Source organism: Nerophis lumbriciformis, linkage group LG35 (genome assembly GCF_033978685.3).
Source record: "Nerophis lumbriciformis linkage group LG35, RoL_Nlum_v2.1, whole genome shotgun sequence".
Lineage (NCBI taxonomy): Eukaryota > Metazoa > Chordata > Actinopteri > Syngnathiformes > Syngnathidae > Nerophis > Nerophis lumbriciformis.
In genome coordinates this window covers 23,827,577-23,849,574 of record NC_084582.2, presented here as the reverse complement: position 1 = coordinate 23,849,574, position 21,998 = coordinate 23,827,577, and the positions used below count along the sequence as shown (strand labels likewise).

Sequence of the window (21,998 nt, the reverse complement as noted above, 5' to 3'; positions counted from 1 at the left end):
TAAAAAAAAAAAAAATTCAGGGGTTTGACAGAAAACACTAAAGGCTCAGCAGGCTTTTGCAGTTAATCCTAACATCACTTTCCACACAACACTGCATTATTGTTGACATTTTTTTATTCAAGTCAACTTTGAGCCAGACATGCAATATTGTACAAAACCCAAAAGCAGTGAAGTTGTCACGTTGTGTAAATGGTAAATAAAAAGAGAATACAATGATTAGCAAATCCTTTAAACATATATTCAATTGAATTCACTGCAAAGACAAGATATTAATGTTCCAACTGAGAAACTTACTCTTTTTTTCTGCATAATCATGAACTTAAGAGTTAAAATGCAGAAACACATTGCAAAAAAGTTGTCACAGGGGCATTTTTACCACTGTTACATGGCCTATCCTTTTAACAACACTCAGTAAACGTTTGGGAACTGAGGAGACACATTTTTGAAGTGGAATTATTTCCCATTCTTGCTTGATGTACAGCTTAAGTTGTTCAACAGTCTCCATTCTGCTATTTAGGCTTCAACATTTTCAACGGGAGACAGGTCTGGACTACAGGCAGGCCAGTCTAGTACCCGCACTCTTTTACTATGAAGCCACGCTGTTGTAACATGTGGCTTGGCATTGTCTTGCTGAAATAAGCCGGGGCGTCCATGATAACGTTGCTCGGATGGCAACATATGTTGCTCCAAAACCTGTATGTACCTTTCAGCATTAATGGTGCCTTCACAGATGTGTAAGTTACCCATGCCTTGGGTATGGGTAACTCACAGATGCTGGCTTTTACACTTAGCACCTAGAACAGTCCGGATGATTATTTTACTCTTTGGTCCAGTTTCCCAAAAACAATTTGAAAATGTGGACTCGTCAGACGACAGAGACTTTTCATTAGTCCATTTTAGATGAGCTCGGCCCAGCAAAGCGTTTCTGGGTGTTGTTGATAAATGGCTTTGCATAGTAGTTTTAACTTGCACTTACAGATGTAGCGACCAACTGTAGTTACTGACAGTGGTTTTCTGAAGTGTTCCTGAGCCAATGTGATGATATCCTTTACACACTGATGTCGCTTTTTGATGCAGTACCGCCTGAGGAATCCAAGGTCCGTAATATTATCGCTTACGAGCAGTTGATTTCACCGGATTCTCTGAACCTTTTGATATTACGGAGCGTAGATGGTAAAATCCTAAATTCCTTGCAATAGCTGGTTGAGAAATGTTCTTAAACAATTTGCTCAGGCATTTGTTGACAAAGTGGTGACCCTCGCCCCGTCTTTGTTTGTGAATGACTGAGCATTTCATGGAAGCTGCTTTTATACCCAATAATGGCACCCACCTGTTCCCAATTAGCCTGTTCACCTGTGGGATGTTCCAAATAAGTCTTTGATGAGCATTCCTCAACTTCCTCACTCTATTTTGCCACTTGTGCCAGCTTTTTTGAAACATGTTGCAGGCATTAAATTACAAATGTGCTAATATTTGCGAAATATAAAGTTTACTAGTTCGAACATAAGTATCTTGTCTTTGCAGTCTTTTCAATTGAGTATACGTTGAAAAGGATTTGCAAATCATTGTATTCTGTTTTTAACATTTACACAACGTGACAAACTTCACTGGAGTTGTAAATGACCCCAGGTCATGTAGCAATAAAACTTGAGATCACATTTGATGAAATGTGTACACTCATATAAATGGGGTTTGTAGTTACTTACTCAGTGCAACACAAGAGGTAAATCAAGTTTTATTAGGATACAATTTCATCAACATTATGACCACCTCACCTCATACTAAATTCACCAATTATTACCCCATTAGCTGTAAATACTGCAAAATGGACACATTTTATTCAGTTAGTGCTTGCATTAGTTTTATTGAAACATAAACCACTTAAAAAAGGACAATAAAAAGCAACTGTTTTGATGCATGATTTAGTGTTTGAGCCTTGCCTTTCTCTCTTCCACAGCGGCTTGCAAGGCCAGCAAGGAGCCTGTTGATGGTGTTGAAGCAACACCAACATGAAACAAGTTAGACTATCTCCATTGAATCAAACTAGAATCCATTTGCACAAACCTGATACTTTCTGATTGTAGTCTATCAAGTATGGGAGTCCTGCCTCCACGTTACACGTTTCACCATTTCCTTTGCAGCTCGTTGGCCCTCTGAGAAACGTTAAAAACAATGCGTTTGCACTTATTTCATGCATATTTATTGAAAATCGGTGCTGTAAAATGAAGAAAGGCCACTGTAGCTCTGCAAGAACTTTCTCCTCTAGTTCCGCCACGTGGCTTATGGCGTCATACACGCTGGTGGTCTACAGCCGCGTCCTATGACACATCAGGGCACAAGTCAGTGAAGTCCATTGTATCAGCGTGAAAGTGAACATGCAGACCTCTTCTGAGGAGCAGTCAGCAGGCTCCTGAGCTTTGGCTTCTCTGCTGGCCTGGAATTACCATTCAACTCCTTCACTCTGTTGGACACACATGACATGACTTTCCAAAACAATAACAGTGCAATCCAATAAAAATGGGTCAAATGTCATTTTTGGAAATCAAAAAAAAAAAAAAAAAAGACCTGTCAGCGTAACGTAGCGTGTTCATCGTATATTCACATGAAGCCATCCCTGGAGACACCATGGCGATCTGATCACAATGGAAAGTTAGTGTACACATTGTACCGCTGACAGTCCATTCATAAGAAAAAGACAACATGAATCTTTCAAAATGTTTGCCTCTTTCCAGGTCACTGGCACATGAGAGTGACAGGAAGAAAAGCTCATACTCGCTTTGAGAGAAGTATGACGCCTTCTCCAGACTTTTTTCTCATAATAAAGTCAGCTATTAGTAGTGGAAATCACTTTGACTCAGTCTCTTAGGTTGTCCCGATACCAATATTTTGGTACCGGGACCAAAATGTATTTCTATCCTTTTCAAAATAAAGGAATCCTTAAAAATATATATTTTTTGGCTTCATTTTAACAAACATCTTACATTAAACACATGGTTCTTATTGCACTAAAAGAACAATTTTAGAAGACAAATTAAACAAAACAATTAAAGGCATTAAACACACTGGGCTTTTCTTTTAGAACAATTTACAATGTTATATATTACATGTAGCCTGCCATTCATTATCTAGGATTAGGTTAGAATGATTTGCCACTCTTGGTTTGTGCTTTAAGACAAATACAATTAGTAAATACTAGGGGTGTATTTGTATTGAACCGTTTCGGTACGGGGGTTTTGGTTCGGTTCGGATGTGTACCGAACGAGTACACATGCTAGCAGCGACCGGCTAGAACAACATGTAAAAGCCAGAATTGGAAGACCCTCCTGCCTCGTTAAAATCTCCCGTTTGGGAACACTTTGGCTGCGCGATACAACAATGGAGGAGGGAGGTTTGCCGACATTTTTCAGCAGCTGCTTCTGACAACACATGTGTTGCACCTTTCCTGCTTCTGGCTCCCAGACCGTAGTCGAGGAGCGCAGGGGAGACACTCCTCCAGGCCGATGTATTCTCGGGGGAAACACCCTTCACTCTACCCGGCAGTGGGTCTCCCCCGCTCCGGACTCCAGGGTAAATGACGAGTCAGGCGATTAGTTGCAAAATCGTGGCTTTATTGAGGTCTTGCACACAGCCAATCCAACAAAACACTAGCCACTCCCTGCACTCGCGCTACCGCTCCTCACCTCGCTCGCCCCACACACTCACTTCACATGCTGTCACATATTAAAGGACCACGCCACGCACGCAAGCTAACCCATTTGAAGCTTCACCACCGCATTCAAGCAGCCTCTCCTCGGCGAGTCAGGCAGGGCTAAAGCAATAACAAACGTTTTTATAGCAGCAGATATAAGTCCATATTGCATTAAAAACTAGATTTTGACCCACTTCTATGGTGGAAGAACAATGAGCCCATATATCCTCTTACTGCCAGTTAGCCAGGCTGGGGGGGGAGAAAAGTTAATCTGAGGCTGAGTTGACTTAAAACTGTTTAATGTTGCACTTTTATATGTAGAAGAAAAGTTTGGTCATTTTATTTAATCTGAGCAACACTTGAGGCAGTTTAATGTTGATTACGTGGAAGTTGAAAAACTTATTGGGGTATTACCATTTAGTGGTCAATTGTACGGAATATGTACTGTACTGTGCAATCTACACATAAGTCTCAATCAATCAATCAAAAAAAGCACTTTATATGTAGAAAAGTTTTGTTAAGAAACCTTTCTGAGCCTTATCTTATTTAGTTTTTTATTTTATATATGTTGACCACATTAACCCTGGCAATGGACTCTGTGTGTATATGTATGTTATGCCATTGTTTACAAATTTGGTAAATAAATAACCACAAATGTATATTTTGTTGTTTTCTTACTGTACCGAAAATGAACCGAACCGTGACCTCTAAACCCAGGTACGTACCGAACCAAAATTTTTGTGTACCGTTACACACCTAGTAAATACTAAAAATATTAAAGTACACATAGCAGATAAAACACACAATGTTCAAGATAAAAATTGTAGGAATTTGTTACAAAATTCAGTCATTTCACCTGCATTAGTTTGTGCTATGTGGGCGGTTTGGACTGCGCCAATATTTGCATCAAGCCAAGCAGCTATGCGCACGTTCTAGTATTTACATGTGCACAGCAGGGGAGCTAGTTTACTACAATATATTGTGCAGGTCTCCATGATTGCTATTCAAATGTTCACATAAGTCTGAAGCAAAGATTGTAATACTTTAATCATGCCACCTTTGGCGAGGCATGTTTTAAAGCACTGCTTGTAGCGCTCCCGTGTTAAAGTGTCATTTTGATGGATAGTTTCAAAGCCCAAATGCCTTCATATTGCTCTTCAAGCACCATCTTTATCAACGAGTAGAATCGGCTTCATTTGCCAATTTTCCTCCCCACACCGTTTCTGCTTTTGAGCTCTGAGTGTGTGCACGCTGACGCTCAACGTCACCGCTGCACGGCAGCATGCGGATGAAAATCAAACCCAGGTATTTTTCAAAGGCAGTATAGTACCCTTTTCAGCTCCTCCGTGACCCTGAGAGGGACAAGCGGTAGAAAATGGGTGTATAGCACTGCAGTACTTTATGTATTACCCTAATGTACAGTAATTCTCGGTCTATAAGCTCCCCCCACACACTTTGAACCCTGCACTTTATACAATGCTGCGGCTAATATACACATTTTAACGGGTTAACAAGCCGCCAATACATTTAGCCTTGTCAAATGAGACCAATGACATTGCTGAAGGGGTCACGGTGGACCAATGCAATTGTTCAAATTAAATCAAACAATCTTTCAGTTAGTCATTTAGCACATTTCACACTCATGAGAAGGAAGAAATGCACACGACATAGACCCGACACGGCTTCGAAAACAAAGAAACAGCCGCACAGAACAGAAATCTACCACCACTACAAATGGGCCTCCAAAGGCGGTATTAGCGAGGAGGAGAGAGGAGGAGGAGGACGAAGGCCGTGCCGCAATAAGCGACTGTATGCCGTGTAAAGTCTTACTCCATTTGTGAATGAAAACATGAAAATATGCAGCTAATAGCAAGCCAATACATGTACAAAAGACAATTTGTAGCTGAAATGAGGGTATTTTCTATTGAATGACTATTAGTTGCACTACTATACATCTTTGTAGTGGATCACAAGACAAGTATGTAGCTAGAAGGTCATGTTTACGTACCATGCAGATCCTGGAATTTTCTCCGATGAAGGAGTCTCGGAGGACCTTGGTCAAAGTGCTCATTCTGAAAGGAATGTGATCGCTGTTCTTGCCCAGGGAGCGGATGCACTCCTGTGTTGTAGAGAAGGAAGAGGGATGTGATGATGATAAACCACATGGCAGATAAAACATGTGCACCTTCAGTGCCAAGAGGCTGCGGTTGATCTCCGCCGTCTCCACCAGGGTGGCGCGCTCATTGCTGCTGACATCCGTGCCGCGCTCGTTGCCGGCCAGGTCGACCAGGGAGAACTTGCCGTGCAGCTTGGCGGAGCGGTTATTACTTCTGAGGACAATCTGCAGGATGGCGTGAGAGCGCGAGGAGTTGGCGTTGGCTGAGGTCTGGCCGAATGTTCTAGAATGGGGGGAGGGAGGCGGTGATGATGATGATGCTGCTGCTGCTTGGAATTTTTAAGTTTTTCCTTGCAGAGTGTGTTTTCAGAGCAGGGGATGCCTTGTAGTTCGTGGAAGCCCTTTGAGGCACTTGTGATAAGGGCTATGTAAATAACTTGTGATTGATTGCTTCAGATTTAGAGATGACCCATTATGCAAAACCAGTTTTTCTTACTAGTGGTACCCATGTATGTATTTGGGATCTGCAATGAGTCCTGAAAATCTGAAAACAAACCATGGAGGCATGGTGGAGATATCTTTCTCACTGGCACTCATCGAGGGCGGACGCTCCCCTTTCCTCTCCCTTATCTCTCCTGCTTGCTTCTTTGTCTTGTCTTAACTTTTTTGTTGCCTCTTTTTGCACTGCTCTCAAATCTAAACATTGGAACTATTTAACTGGCCTCAACGAAATTGACAAGATTTTTGGGTTTTGGGGGAACCTGCTTGTTGTGACGGAGCATTTGTTGCTGGGCACACAACGGACTCTTGGGAGAAGTGCCGCGTGCCTGGCGACCTTTCAGTCGAGGACGTGAAGATATCTACCTATTCGGAATTATGACAACAGGACAACTGCTGATTGGAGTAGCGTTGCTCTTGTTTTGGTCGACAAATTGGAAGTTGCTGGCAGTCTTCAAAGTACCCCAAAGCTGCCCACAAATGATTGGAGGATGCAGGAAGAACTGTGGACACTTGTAATTTGGATCACATCGGACTGTCTGCCCCGCAGGATTTTGAGATCCAGTCATAGACAATTTAGAGTGAAAAGCAAATTTATTTTCACTCGCATACAAAACATTCAACTTGGATTGTTTCCCTGGCTTCGAGACTCTCCCGAAGGAGCCTAGTGGTTAGAGTGTCCGATCGGTAGGTTGTGAGTTCAACCCCGGTCGAGTCATACCAAAGACTATAAAAATGGGACCCATTACCTCCCTGCTTGGCACTCAGTATCAAGGGTTGGAATTGGGGGTTAAATCACCAAAAATGATTCCCGGACGCGGCACCGCTGCTGCCCACTGCTCCCCTCACCTCCCAGGGGGTGAACAAGGGGATGGGTCAAATGCAGAGAATAATTTCGCCACACCTAGTGTGTGTGACAATCATTGGTACTTTAACTTTAAGGACAGTGCGGCAAGACACAACAAACTCCCTTCTTGTCTCTCATGGACACAGACCTGTTGTGGACTTTGGACTGACTATCAGCTGCATAACATCAAGGCCGCGGAAGAGAGAGAGAGAGAGAGAGAGAGAGAGAGAGAGAGAGAGAGAGAGAGAGAGGAGAGAGAGAGAGAGAGAGAGAGAGAGAGAGAGAGAGAGAGAGAGAAGGAGAGAGAGAGAGGAGAGAGAGAGAGAGAGAGGAGAGAGAGAGAGAGAGAGAGAGATGAGAGAGAGAGAGAGAGAGGAGAGATGAGAGAGAGAGAGAGAGAGAGAGGAGGAGAGAGAGAGAGAGAGAGAGAGAGAGAGAGAGAGAGAGAGAGAGAGAGAGAGAGAGAGAGAGAGAGAGAGAGAGAGAGAGAGAGAGAGAGAGAGAGAGAGAGAGAGAGAGAGAGAGAGAGGAGAGAGAGAGAGAGAGAGAGAGAGAGAGAGAGAGAGAGAGAGAGAGAGAGAGAGGAGAGAGAGAGAGAGAGAGAGAGAGAGAGAGAGAGAGAGAGAGAGACACACACACACACACACACACACACACACACACACACACACACACACACACACACACACACAAAAAATATACGCCACACACACATACCCCACCCAAAATCCAACGCCCATGACGCAAATCCCATAGGGGTGGACGGATGGGCAGCGCCCGAGAGCTGCAGCCTGCACCATGACCCCCCTCTCCCTCCCCTCTGTTACTAGATATCTCGAGATGTACGTTGTAATTAGGGATGTCTGATATGGCTTTTTGCAGATATCCGATATTCTGGTATTGTCCAACTCTTTAATTACCGATACCGATATACAGTCGTGGAATGAACACATTATTATGCCTAATTTGGACAACCAGGTATGGTGAAGATAAGGTCCTTTTCAAAAATAATAATAAAATAAAATAAGATAAATAAATTAAAAACATTTTCTTGAATAAAAAAAGAAAGTAAAACAACATAAAAACAGTTACATAGAAACTAGTAATTAATGAAAATGAGTAAAATTAACTGTTAAAGGTTAGTACTATTAGTGGACCAGCAGCACGCACAATCATGTGTGCTTACGGACTGTATCCCTTGCAGACTGTATTGATATATATTGATGTATAATGTAGGAACCAGAATATTAATAACAGAAGGAAACAACCCTTTTGTGTGAATGAGTGTAAATGGGGGAGGGAGGTTTTTTGGGTTGGTGCACTAATTGTAAGTATCTCGTTTTCTATGTTTATTTAATTAAAAAACAAAAACGAAAAAAACCCTCGATAACCGATAATAAAAACCGATACCGATATTTTCCAATATTACATTTTAAAGCATTTATCGGCCGATATCGGACATCTTTAGTTGTAATTATATATGTATATATATATATATATATATATATATATATATATATATATATATATATATGTATATATATATATATATATATATATATATATATATATATATATATATATATATATATGCTTTGCTATGGAGGTTTTTTTTTTCCCACTCCAGACTGGGGCCCCTTAGGAGCCCAGTCTAGATTGTAGTTTTTTTTACTCATTCTTCCTCAGCGTTTACATTTTTCCCATCTTTTACGGGGTGCCTTGTGGCGAACCATAAGCGTTCCTGTTCTGTGACCCTGTACACTGTTTGTCTAATCTTGAACGGGTTTGTGCTGAAAACAAAGTTTCGCTGTACTTGTGCAATGACAATAAAGACCTACCTACCTAAAAAAACCCGAAAAAATACTGTCTTCCTTCACATTTGCTGCAAACGAGCCGTTTGGAATACGCCAAACTTTCCCCATTTGAGACGTCAGCAGATATCTTCTCATACACCATTGTAATCAACAAGCTTCTGTTTCCCTATCCTCTTGATGTGGGGCATACCAACTTATCTGTCAGCAGACTTTATATGGAAAAATTACAACATGGCTGACGGGGAGAAGACACTGTCAAAGTGGAGGCACATAAATAAGACCGCCCACAAAACGGCGGTCGGAATAATGGTTTGTAAAACATTATCAATGCAAAATTCTGACCAAAGAACCACTATTACATGTCAGGTAGACCAATTTTTTTTTAGAAAAAATAATATGACCGCTTTAAAAAGGAACTGCAGGTTTTTGAGAATGTTGCCCATGTTGCCAATCATGAGAGATAAGAACACACGTCTTATTTTTTAGGATTTGAAAAATGCTTAAAAAAAACAACCTTGCAAAATACAGCTAAAGGGCAGTCATCATTGTAGCCTTCAAAGTCGTCTAGAACTTTAAAGCCCTCCATCAACATTTTATATACACGCTGCATGTATGTATATATAAATATATATAATGTAGTAACATACATATCGTAACAATATGTAAAAAGTACAATATTTACTCTATTTTAGTAATTTTATGCATTACCGGAACTTATTTCCTTAGCGCACTTTTTCCGTTCCCATAACAACGTACGTTCGACTTTCTTCTAATCATGGCAGACTTGGTAATAGATGACGAAGATGTCTATTTTTGGACACAACATTATATTTTTGAACCTGTATAAACGGATGGATGGATAAACGAAAGATAAACTGCTGCTTGTAGAGAGCATGAAGAGAGGCTGAAACTTTGGAGCAGACAGAAGCTGGGAAGTTGAGGTCTGCATGACTTCTATCCATCCATTTTCTACCGCTTGTCCCTTTCGGGGGGGGGGGGGGAACACATTTCACCACACCTAGTGTGTGTGTGACAATCATTGGTACTTTAACTTTAACATACACTGTCTGGCTAGCCGTGTACAAACAAAACATGAAATAATACTTTACAGATACTGAAATATGATTGTTTCTAATTTTTAGTCGGTACAGATTGGTGTCCAATCGGATTGTGTTGTGCATTACGAACTAAAAAGCCATTTAGCTGCCGATGCAGTCGCTAGTTAATGGCTAATGGCGTGGCATGCCGTCGAAGGCAATGTAATGTGCTAGTACGCAAGAAAAAGAGTTCCTCAGTGTTCGCTCTTACGATATTTTTTGCTACAGTTTGGTCATTATACAGGTTACAGAACGTAAGTGAAGTATGACTCGCCCCTATTAGCAGCCTTGTTAGCCACCTAGAACGACACGATTATTACAAGTTAGAATGCAAAAAAAACCCCAAAACGTTTGTCTTTTTATCTGTCACAAGGATTGTGATCCCTTATAACAATATCAATAATACTTGGTCAATATTCAAGTCACGAATTGTAAATAGAGTATTGTTGGCGGTTTTTGGATGGTTATTTATTGGATTTTAAGGGCCTCCCATTGGCCATGCTATAAGCAGACTTTTATTTACGAGTTACAATTCCAAAAAAGGGCAGTTCCCCTTTATAAAAAAGGGACTTTTTCTGGAAGTTTGCCTATCAATCTAAATCCTTTTTTTCATGCATTCTAACTAGTAAATAAATAATGGGGCCTATCAAAATCACTACACTAACATTAGTTGTTTTTTTATTATTATTTATTACAACAGTGTGTGCTATCTCAGAGTGATCACGTTTACACAGCTGTTTTTACACGTAATCTGCAATCTCAATGTTTTAAAGGGGAACTTTTGGAATCTACAAAATCCTCATGAAAGGCATGCCTACAGATTGTTTTTTTTTTTAAATGCATTCTAACTCCTTAATAAAAGTCTGCTTACAGCGGAACCAATTGGAATTCCTCTATTCCGAGCATAAAATCCGATAAAAAACATCTGTAAATACTCCATTTACATTTTGAGACTTGAATATTAAGCGTTAGTGATAAGCACTAACGCAGACAAACTATAGCGGCGCCATGATCACAAGCTTGCGTGCCAATGTTGACATGATCAACTGATCAGCTGCTTCCTCGTTTTCTTGCTCGTTCAACTTTATTCTAGATCATAAATCATGCCTCTTAACTTGATAGTAAACAAATGGGGACATATTCCAACAAGTTGGTACACTGACAGCCAATTTAGACCAGAGAATAGCGAGAACGACACGAAAAGACGCTTGGTGATCCTTGGCGAGGATTATGAGACATTCCCAGCGGCGTGGCACAGTTGGGAGAGTGGCCGTGCCAGCAACCTGTGGGTTCCTGATTCAATCCCCACCTTCTACCAACTTCGTCACGTCCGTTGTGTCCTTGAGCAAGACACTTCACCCTTGCTCATGATGGGTCTTGCATGGCAGCTCCCTCCATCAGTGTGTGAATGTGTGTGTGAATGGGTGAATGTGGAAATAGTGTCAAAGCGCTTTGAGTATCTTGAAGGTAGAAAAGCGCTATACAAGTATAACCCATTTTACCATTTTTTCTTTTTTTACCATTCTTCATCTAAATGGGACTATAACAAGATCCTATCAGTCGGCATCCTAATGCCAGCGGACCTTGTACAGTAAGTGATGTTTTATTATGTTTGTTGGCTCTAACAAAGTCTGCAGTGAGTAGTTATCAATGATGTTGTAAAAAAAGAAAAGGCGTACGTTGTGATGCGTTTTTTTTAAATTAATGCGCCGCATATGCTTAAAATTATTTAAATATGTAAATATTAAATGTTATTATAAATGTTACTAGATTACATATATACTTACATCATGTATCTACTGTAAAACGTTAATGGAGGTGTTTGGATGTTTTAAAGGGCTTAATAGGCAGAATAGAATGCTTCCATAGGCTCCAAAGTAAGTGGACTTTTGATCGCATTTATTTACGAGTTAGAATGCATTAAAAAAAAAAAAAATCATCAGTCATGTCTTTCATAATAATTGTGAACGATGGTCAAATTTAAAAAAAATAAATAAATAAAAAATAAAAGGTGCAGTTCTCCTTTAAGTCTGCAAATGAATGCCAAACCAAATTAAAAGGGAAATTTGCCAAACATGTAAAAATACAGTACAGATATTTTTGATGGTAATCACGAATATGCTGTTATATGGATGCGCGCACACACGTAACAACACTTTTTTTTTTGGACCACAGCAGAGCGTTGATTGTAAGGACAATCATTTGTACCAAAATAACACTTCAGTTTGCATTGATTGGAGCAAGTTGTAACAGACTGAACAACACATAACTTAAACTTTAACAACCCCCCACACCAAACCCTGACGACAATGCAATATGAAGTATAAATGATAAATCGTTGAATATTAAGAGTATGCAAGCTCTTACTTTGTTTACTTCCCTGACGACATCCTTAAAGTTTTGTAACCAATCAGAAATATCAAATTGCTAGATCTTTTTGGACAGTGTTTCACATATCATTCATCATGCACTATAATGGATTTACCGTATACATGTGTCATTTTCTATCATATATACACGTTTTATAATGTCCACAAAGTTCAATGAGCAGGTGGTGTGTTATGTGTGACTGTGTGTTGACTTTATTTGTTGGTTATAGTTCATTTACACCATAAGTGTGGAAAGTTGTTTGGATTGCGTCATATATACATAAATAAATCTCTTTCAAATTAAACTCATGGTCATTGACTATTGTTTCTATCTCCGCCCTCTTGCAGCAAAATCACTTCCAGCCAATCCACATTGCACTAAATTTAGGCAAAAACACGCCACAGGCCAATTAATCTTCTTGTTAATAAACTTGTGATGTCTTGCGAGCCGCACTGAACAGTTTGTCAGGTTGCACTTGGCCTGCTGGCCATATTTTGGACACAGCTGATTTATAATTTATAATTAATTTTCACAAGCTCAGAGGCGAGAAAGCAGCTCACCAGCTGATAATGTAAATACAGCAGCATAAAGGTCAATGCGCCGCTAAATGTAGGTTCTTAACGTTATCGCTTATAATAACATCACTAATACTTTAATATTTAGGTCATGAAATGTAAATTTTGGCGCTTTTTGGATGGTTATTCATTGGGTTTTATAGTCGGAATAAATGCAATAGACGCAATGACGTCATGGCTCCCGTTGGCTCTATTGTAAGCGAACTGTTATTAACGCTTATTTACGAGTTAAAACGCAGTAACAAAAACAAAAAAATACATTGTTCTTTTCTCTCTTAAGGATTGTGAATTATAGACAACATTCCAAAACAAGTGCAGTTCCCCTTTAAGGTGGAATCCGTCAGCTCAAACCTGCAGGCACTGCCAAGCTGGATCATCTTGATGACCTCGTCCGCCGTGGACACAAAGACTTCCTCCAGGCCCACGACCTGCACCTGCTGGTGCTCGTCCTCCAGCACGCGAAGATTGGCCTTCTTATTTAGCAGGTCGTACACCTGGACACAAAAGAAGACATTAGCGAGAGACAGTTGAGACAATACAGAAGGCGTTTCTCACTTTGCCGTTGTAGATCTCAAAGAAGCTGACATAGGCAGACAGATCCAGTTTGGCATACCTCCTGTGACTGAGACATGCAAACACATCCTGAGCTAAAAGGAGGAAGGGGATGCAAAAACACAACATGTCAGCCACATGTAGAATGAAATTCAAATTCCTTTGAGTTGTACCTGCTAAGGCGTAGATTCCTTTGGCACAGTTCTGCTGCTTCCCTGAGAAGTCACCGCCCATTGTCTACATGCAAAAAAAGTCATCAGGTCACCCTGACACGTTGCAAACACCAACTTAAATTCTCATTTGCTTACATGCGTCTTCCCACTTCCTGTCTGACCATAGGCAAAACACGTCGCCATCCCGCCTTCGAAGACGGACTGCACCAAAGGTTTTGCTGTGAACCTGAAGACCACAAAAAGCAAGTGTGAAGCAAAAAGTGTAACATAAAAAAACACTAAGAAATGTTTTCAAGGTTGCACTCAAGCTCTTTCAGCAACTGTGCAAAGTCTACACATCCTCATATTTTCTTTTGCAAAGCAAAGGCATTGTTTTTCTCGGTAAAATGTGGAGTAAACTGTTTTCATTGTCAACATATTTAAAAGTGATTGCTTTAATCAGATTAAAATAAGGTAAGTTTTTCACAAACATTCACATTGAACCTTTATTTGTACAATGGTTATTTTTTTAACAAGAAGTTAATCTGTAAAAATATGAATTAGGTGGGAATCTTTAGGCACCTCACGATTCAATTCCGACTCTTGTGGTGATGATTTGACTTAGAATCAAATCTCGATTTAACACAATTTTCATATTATATATTATTTTGTATATAAATTATAATAAAACCTTTTCAAAACAGACTGCTGGTTACAAAAGCTCCTCTTGGCTGATGATGTAAGACTTGTATGCACAGTGTTGGCCTAAAAAAAGGTATTTTTGAAAATTCATTTTTACAATGTTTTTTTTTTTTTACAAAAATCACAGAATGTTAATGTGATAAAAGAAAATAGAGCAACGCCAACTGCAACCCAATCCTGAATTTACAATACTTGGAGAGAAACTTAAAAAGTAATTGAAAAGACAATACTACAAAAAAGAAAACATGTATAAAAGCAACAGTATCAATAATAATAATAATAATAATGATGATAGCAATAGTAGTTGTTTAATGCTTGTAATGAAAAAACAGATTCTTAAAAAAAAAAATATACAAAAAACGTATTTTTTCAAATCAATTGACGAAATCTATGGATCAATTTATAATCAGAGATAAATAGAAATAGTGATTTGGATGACTGCCTGATTGTGGCGGTCCGCTCTCTGTACGATCAGTGTCAGAGCTTGGTCCGCATTGCTGGCAGTAAGTCGGACACGTTTCCAGTTAGGGTTGGACTCCAAGGCTGCCCTTTGTCACCGATTCTGTTCATAACTTTTATGGACAGAATTGCTAGGCGCAGTCAGGGCGTTGAGGGGTTAGGCTGCTGCCCCTACGACCCGACCTCGGATAAGCGGAAGAAGATGGATGGATGGATTTGGATGTAAATCGATTTTTTGAGCACCCCTAGTAATAGTAATATTCAGCAAAAATATTTGCCATTTTATTTTTTACATTTTAAATATATTGATATAGACTACCCTGAAACATTCTCAGGGTCTCTACAGGTACCAGCTAATCTCATTTAATGCCATGTTTAACTGCAGACAGTTATTATAGGCAAATGCTCAAAATTGTCTGTATAGACAAAATTGATTTGAGAACGTTCACAGAGATCGTTCTCGCCATTTCCGGGTTTAAATTGGCTGTCAAAGTGTACAAACTTGTCGGAATACGTCTTCATCCTATCTAGTTGAGAGGCATGATTAATGATCTCGAATAAATTTCGACGAGCAGGGACGCGAGGAAAACAGCTCGCCAGTGGAAATGGGCAACATAGGCACACAGGCTTGTGATCAAGGTGCCGCTATAAATAGTTTGTCTGCGTTAGCGCTTATAATAACAATATCACTAATACCTGTTAATATTAAAGTCAGAAATGTGTATGGACTATTGTTGGTGCTTTTTGTATGATTATTTATTGGGTTTTATGGGCGGAATAGAGGACCTCCTAGCGGACTTCGTTAGAATGCAAAATAAAAAATACATCCATTGTCATGTCTTTCATAATGATTGTAAACGATAAGCAAAATTCTAAAAAAAAAAGTGCAGTTCCCCTTTAAGAGCAGTGCTGGATATCGTGTGGTCAGCTCAGGCTTTTAGCTCGGTAGGTATCAAGCTGCACTTGAATTCGAAAGACACATGTTTGAGTGCCGGGCTGACCAGAAGCAGGGGCTTAACCAGGCAGATAAAATTTTTGCTGGACGATAAATTGTCCAACAAATTATTGCCAGTAACATTGTGACCAAATTGAGCACTAATGTAATCATATTCTACTATATAATAATAATAATGATTTTTTTCCGCCTCCCTTCTTCTCCCTGCTTGCTCTCTTTGTTTTTTCCTGTCTACACTTTTTTGAAGCCTCTTTCTTTGCGCTGTCCTCCAAATCTAAATATCAGACATGGAAATGATCAGCTGGACTCTCGACTCATTTGACAAAATCTTTTCGACGAGGAAAAGAGGTTCTGGGGTGCCTGGCTGCACTGATGTAACCATTGCTGCAGGGCACGTCAGTCCTTTCCATCGAGGACGTGGAAGACATCTACCCATTTGGAACTGTGATCGTGGGCATTGCTCTGGTGTATCGTCAAATTCGTAAGACGATGGCAGCCACTCAAGGAGCCCAAAGGCTGTTTGTCGCAATGGAAGGATTGGGCCGGGCTGTAGGCTCACAGTCTGGGGTGATTTCTGAACTGAATCGCAAGATGGATCACATCATGGAAAAGCTGGTTGAAAGGGAAACATTGGATATGAAGGCTGGCATGGAATAGAACAGACAAGCCATTGTAATGTCTGTTTGCGGAAAAACTAAATCCTAATCTACCTTGATGCAACAACAGGAGCAGGCTGTTCTGAAAACAACCCCCCGAGGACTCCTCAATGATGGACGCTTTTGACCTCCCTCCCTCCTCAACGACACCTGGAGTCAAACTTTTGCTTGCATGCAGAACAGCCCAAGGCTTATGGACACCACAGCAACACACCCAAGACAATGGGCATATACAAACCCCGTTTCCATGAGTTGGGAAATTGTGTTAGATGTAAATATATATAAACGGAATACAATGATTTGCAAATCCTTTTCAACCCATATTCAATTGAATGCACTACAAAGACAAGATATTTGATGTTCAAACTCATAAACTTTTTTTTTTTTGCAAACAATAATTACCGTATTTTCCGCACTATTAGCCGTACCTAAAAACCACAAATTTACTCAAAAGCTGACAGTGCGGCTTATAACCCGGTGCGCTTTATATATGGATTAATATTAAGATTCATTTTCATAAAGTTTCGGTCTCGCAACTACGGTAAACAGCCGCCATCTTTTTTCCCCATAGAACAGGAAGAGCTTCTTCTTCTACGCAAGCAACCACCCGCCCGCGTAGAAGAAGAAGAAGCGCGCGGATATTACGTTTCATTTCCTTTGTGTGTTTACATCTGTAAAGACCACAAAATGGCTCCTACTAAGCGACAGGTTTCCAAGACGCAATCTCTCCATCCGCACACGGACTACTATTTCACAGAAACTGCCTAAAGACTTTCAAGAAAAGCTGGCTACTTTCCGTGCATATTGTAAAAACAAGATAGCTGAAAAAAAGATACGGCCAGAGAACATTATCAACATGGACGAGGTTCCACTTACTTTTGATATTCCTGTGAACCGCACTGTGGATACAACGGGAGCACGTACGGTGAATATTCGCACCACAGGGAATGAGAAGTCATCCTTCACTGTGGTTCTAGCTTGCCATGCTAATGGCCAGAAACTTCCACCCATGGTGATATTCAAAAGGAAGACCTTGCCAAAAGAGACCTTTCCAGCCGGCGTCATCATAAAAGCTAACTCGAAAGGATGGATGGATGAAGAAAAGATGAGCGAGTGGTTAAGGTAAGTTTACGCGAAGAGGCCGGGTGGCTTTTTTCACGCAGCTCCGTCCATGTTGATATACGACTCCATGCGCGCCCACATCACGCTGGTTTTTAATATATTATTAAAGTTTGACTGACCTGACTGTTTTTTTGACATTCCTTTAGCGCAGTTAGATGCGGCCTATAACACGGGGCGGCTTATAGGTGGACAAAGTTTTGAAATATGCCGTTCATTGAAGGCGCGGCTTATAACCCAGGGCGCCTTATGGTGCGGAAAATACGGTAACTTAGAATTTCATGGCTGCAACACGTGCCAAAGTAGTTGGGAAAGGGCATGTTTACCACTGTGTTACATGGCCTTTCCTTTTAACAACACTCAGTAAATGTTTGGGAACTGAGGAGACACATTTTTTTAAGCTTCTCAGGTGGAATTCTTTCCCATTCTTGCTTGATGTACAGCTTAAATTGTTCAACAGACCGGGGGTCTCTGTTGTGGTATTTTAGGCTTCATAATGTGCCACACATTTTCAATGGGAGACAGGTCTGGACTACAAGGATGGCAGTCTAGTACCCGCACTCTTTTACTATGAAGCCACGTTGATGTAACACGTGGCTTGGCATTGTCTTGCTGAAATAAGCAGGGGAGTCCATGGTAACGTTGCTTGGATGGCAACATATGTTGCTCCAAAACCTGTATGTACCTTTCAGCATTAATGGCGCCTTCACAGATGTGTAAGTTACCCATGTCTTGGGCACTAACACACCCCCATACCATCACAGATGCTGGCTTTTCAACTTTGCGCCTATAACAATCTGGATGGTTATTTTCCTCTTTGGTCCGGAGGACACGATGTCCACAGTTTCCAAAAACAATTTGAAATGTGGACTCATCAGACCACAGAACACTTTTCCACTTTGTATCAGTCCATCTTAGTTGAGTTCAGGCCCAGCGAAGCCGACAGAGTTTCTGGGTGTTGTTGATTAACGGTTTTTGCCTTGCATAGGAGAGCTTTAACTTGCACTTACAGATGTAGCGACCAACTGTAGTTACTGACAGTGGGTTTCTGAAGTGTTCCTGAGCCCATGTGGTGATATCCTTTACACACTGATGTCGCTTGTTGATGCAGTACAGCCTGAGGGATCGAAGGTCACAGGCTTACCTGCTTACGTGCAGTGATTTCTCCAGATTCTCTGAACCCTTTGATGATATTACGGACCATAGATGGTGAAATCCCTAAATTCCTTGCAATAGCTGCTTGAGAAAGGTTTTTCTTAAACTGTTCAACAATTTGCTCACGCATTTGTTGACAAAGTGGTGACCCTTGCCCCATCCTTGTTTGTGAATGACTGAGCATTTCATGGAATCTACTTTTATACCCAATCATGGCTCCCACCTGTTCCCAATTTGCCTGTTCACCTGTGGGATGTTCCAAATAAGTGCTTGATGAGCATTCCTCAACTTTAGCAGTATTTATTGCCACCTTTCCCAACTTCTTTGTCACGTGTTGCTGGCATCAAATTCTAAAGTTAATGATTATTTGCAAAAAAAAATGTTTATCAGTTTGAACATCAAACATGTTGTCTTTGTAGCAAATTTCAATTGAATATGGGTTGAAAAGGATTTGCAAATCATTGTATTCCGTTTATATTTACATCTAACACAATTTCCCAACACATGGAAACGGGGTTTGAATTTCATTGTATATCATTGCTGTGATATTTTTTTAAACTGTTTTAAATTAGAAGGGTAATCACTGAACTGTCCAAAATAAGTAAACACACAAAAGCTTTGCGTCAGCGTTTACTAATAATGACTAAGGAAAACAAAAAAGTAAACTTTCCCACATCCTAAACGACATTTTAAAGACAATTACCATCAAAGACAAAATAAAAAAGTACCGGTAGTTATACGATGCTTTTGTTGTATTTTCATGTTTCCTTTGGTTATTCTTTACTTATTGGAGCTTTGTTTCAATTTCTTAACTCTTTGAAAATTATAGAGAACAAATATTTCTATGCACATATTTTGAAAAAATGTTTAGAGGCCGGTTTAAATGGCGTGTACGGTATGTTCTAATTGTTTGAATTTGATGTCATATTGTGGTTGAAATAAGGTTAGAAAAAAGTAACTAGCTGTGATTGGTCAGCTTGATATGACATATTTACCGGGGTTTCGCAGAGCCCACCCTCGCAAACGTCTTCTCCTACGGCTTTATTGTATCAAAAATGATCCAACAATTAAGCAAGTGTCGCCGCAGATGCCATTGTTTACTAAAACTACTACACAAAAGAAGCTCTCTCTCAAGAAGCTAATAGCTAGTCAACAAAAGGGCTGCAAGATTATTCGGCATCAAGGTTTAAATTAGAGTGACAAGAGGCTGTCAAAAGCTCAGTCTGCATTAAGCCAAATGTTTTGTTTTTTCAAAAGTAAATTACTGCAAATTGTTCTAATATGTGGCACCTTGAGACAAAAATGTGTTGATTGACAGTTGCAGTTTTATGCATTTTCAAGTATAAAATATAAAAATTGCAAATCGAATCGAAATTTTGGTGAGAAAAATCGCATTAATTTTTTTTCTTAAAACCGTGCAGCCCTAGCATGTACCGGTACCTCAACAAAGATTGTGGATGACTGACAAGAGGCTCCCTCTGGTCATGTAATTCTACTGTGGAATAAACGCGCTCAGGTGCTGAGAACGATGCATAGAGTGTAAGCTCTTGAAACCTACTCAGTGGCCTTGTGGTTAGAGTGTCCGCCCTGAGATTGGTAGGTTGTGAGTTCAAACCCCGGCCGACATCAAGGGTTGGAATTGGGGGTTAAATCACCAAAAATTATTCTCGGGCACGGCCACCGCTGCTGCCCACTGCTCCCCTCACCTCCCAGGGGGTGAACAAGGGGATGAGTCAAATGCAGAGGACAAATTTCACCACACCTAGTGCGTGACAATCATTGGTACTTTAACAATGATTGTACACAGTCTGAAAACCAGAGCCAAAGAAAGAACTGAGACGTTGACAAAGTTATTGATTCATCATCATGTTCATATCAGCCTAGGCCTAAAATTGTATAAACCTTTTAAATGTCTCTGGACTTTGAAATTAATGTTTTTTAATGCTATTTAAGGCCTTGTGTTTCGCAAAATCCATTTAATGCGTTTTAACGCCCTGCGGAAAACCTGATTCCTAAATAATTAATAAGCCTGAGCAAAACGAATAATTTTGGTTGTTTATCAATACCTGTTAAGTTAATTTCAAATTATGCCAAAGGCAATAATTATTGATTTTTTTAGTTGTTACAAAAAGTCTGGGTTGAGCAGAAAATGTATGCTCTAATCTAGACCACAAGTTCTCAATTTTATTGCAGTGAAGCAAGAAGCTCTGTTGAATATATTTTTCAATTTAAGTATAATTATATGCATTTTTTTTTGGGTTGGAAAAAAAGATGTAAAACTGATTGCTCATCTGTAGGGGTCTTGTTTGAAAAGCTTGAATATAAAAATACATTGAGTACAAATTAACTGCAATTCTAAACAAATAAATCATCCTTTAATGTTTAATACCGCTCGTCCTCATTAGTATCACGGGTGAACTGTAACCTGTCCCAGCTCATTTCAGGCCAGCCAATCACATGTAGACAATCATTCACAACTTTAGACACTTCGCATTAGAGCCAATAACAATTATCAGTGCGATATTCATTTGCAGTAAAATGCAGCTAAACATGACTAGTATAAGTCGGTAAACAGTTGTGCTGGAAGTTGTTTTTGAACATTATTTTTTAGGAAACGGACCAGTAGCAAAATAAAGTTATGTACAGTGCTAATGTTGGGGTTTCATTTAGGGGGTGCACACACATTAGCAAAAAAAGAGCACTGGTTATTACTACTAATTTACTCTCTACTTTTCACAAGTTGTTATTATTTTAATACTAAATACAAGTATCATATGTGTATACAGGTATATTGTATCTGCTGATGTATTTATGTTGTAGTGGCACAAAATAAAAAAATATCGATATGTTAAAATGCCAAATATCGGTCATCCCTCGTTCAGATTCCCCAAGTAAGCTAATGTGCTTGTTTTTGGGATGCGAGAGTAAACCTGGAGGAAAAAAATGTGTTATTACCCGTAGACCAAGTCATTGGTGGAGGTTTCATCAAAGGAGTAGTCAAATTGGAAAATTTGGTTGTCCAAGTACTTGGTGAGGTCCACTTTCTGCTTTGGCTCGTGGACCAGCAGGGCCCCTCTTCCGGGTACTGAGACCACATCGATCTCCTTCTTAGTCACCTCTGTCACACACGGTGGGAGAAAAGTGTCTTGAGGCAAGTGAAGCGGGGACAACACTGACTGTAATTACCTCGCTTGTTCAGGGGTCGTTTGCGGACGCACACGCAAATCCTCTGAGTCTCCATCT

General features: G+C 40.0%; 1 protein-coding gene across 1 annotated transcript in view; it reads right to left on the bottom strand.

The window, feature by feature from the left end:
• Positions 1-1,719: 1,719 nt before the first annotated feature.
• The window catches only part of kif2c (kinesin family member 2C), a 37,393-nt gene continuing 17,114 nt past the window's right edge, over positions 1,720-21,998 (bottom strand). Inside the window, 14 exon segments of the mRNA XM_072912264.1 lie at positions 1,720-1,981; positions 2,065-2,302; positions 2,304-2,318; positions 2,384-2,419; positions 2,422-2,461; positions 2,566-2,633; positions 5,697-5,807; positions 5,874-6,087; positions 13,357-13,499; positions 13,561-13,652; positions 13,731-13,794; positions 13,866-13,956; positions 21,711-21,873; positions 21,942-21,996. Coding sequence (XP_072768365.1) covers positions 1,923-1,981; positions 2,065-2,302; positions 2,304-2,318; positions 2,384-2,419; positions 2,422-2,461; positions 2,566-2,633; positions 5,697-5,807; positions 5,874-6,087; positions 13,357-13,499; positions 13,561-13,652; positions 13,731-13,794; positions 13,866-13,956; positions 21,711-21,873; positions 21,942-21,996 — 1,389 coding nt within the window. The 3' untranslated portion in view covers positions 1,720-1,922.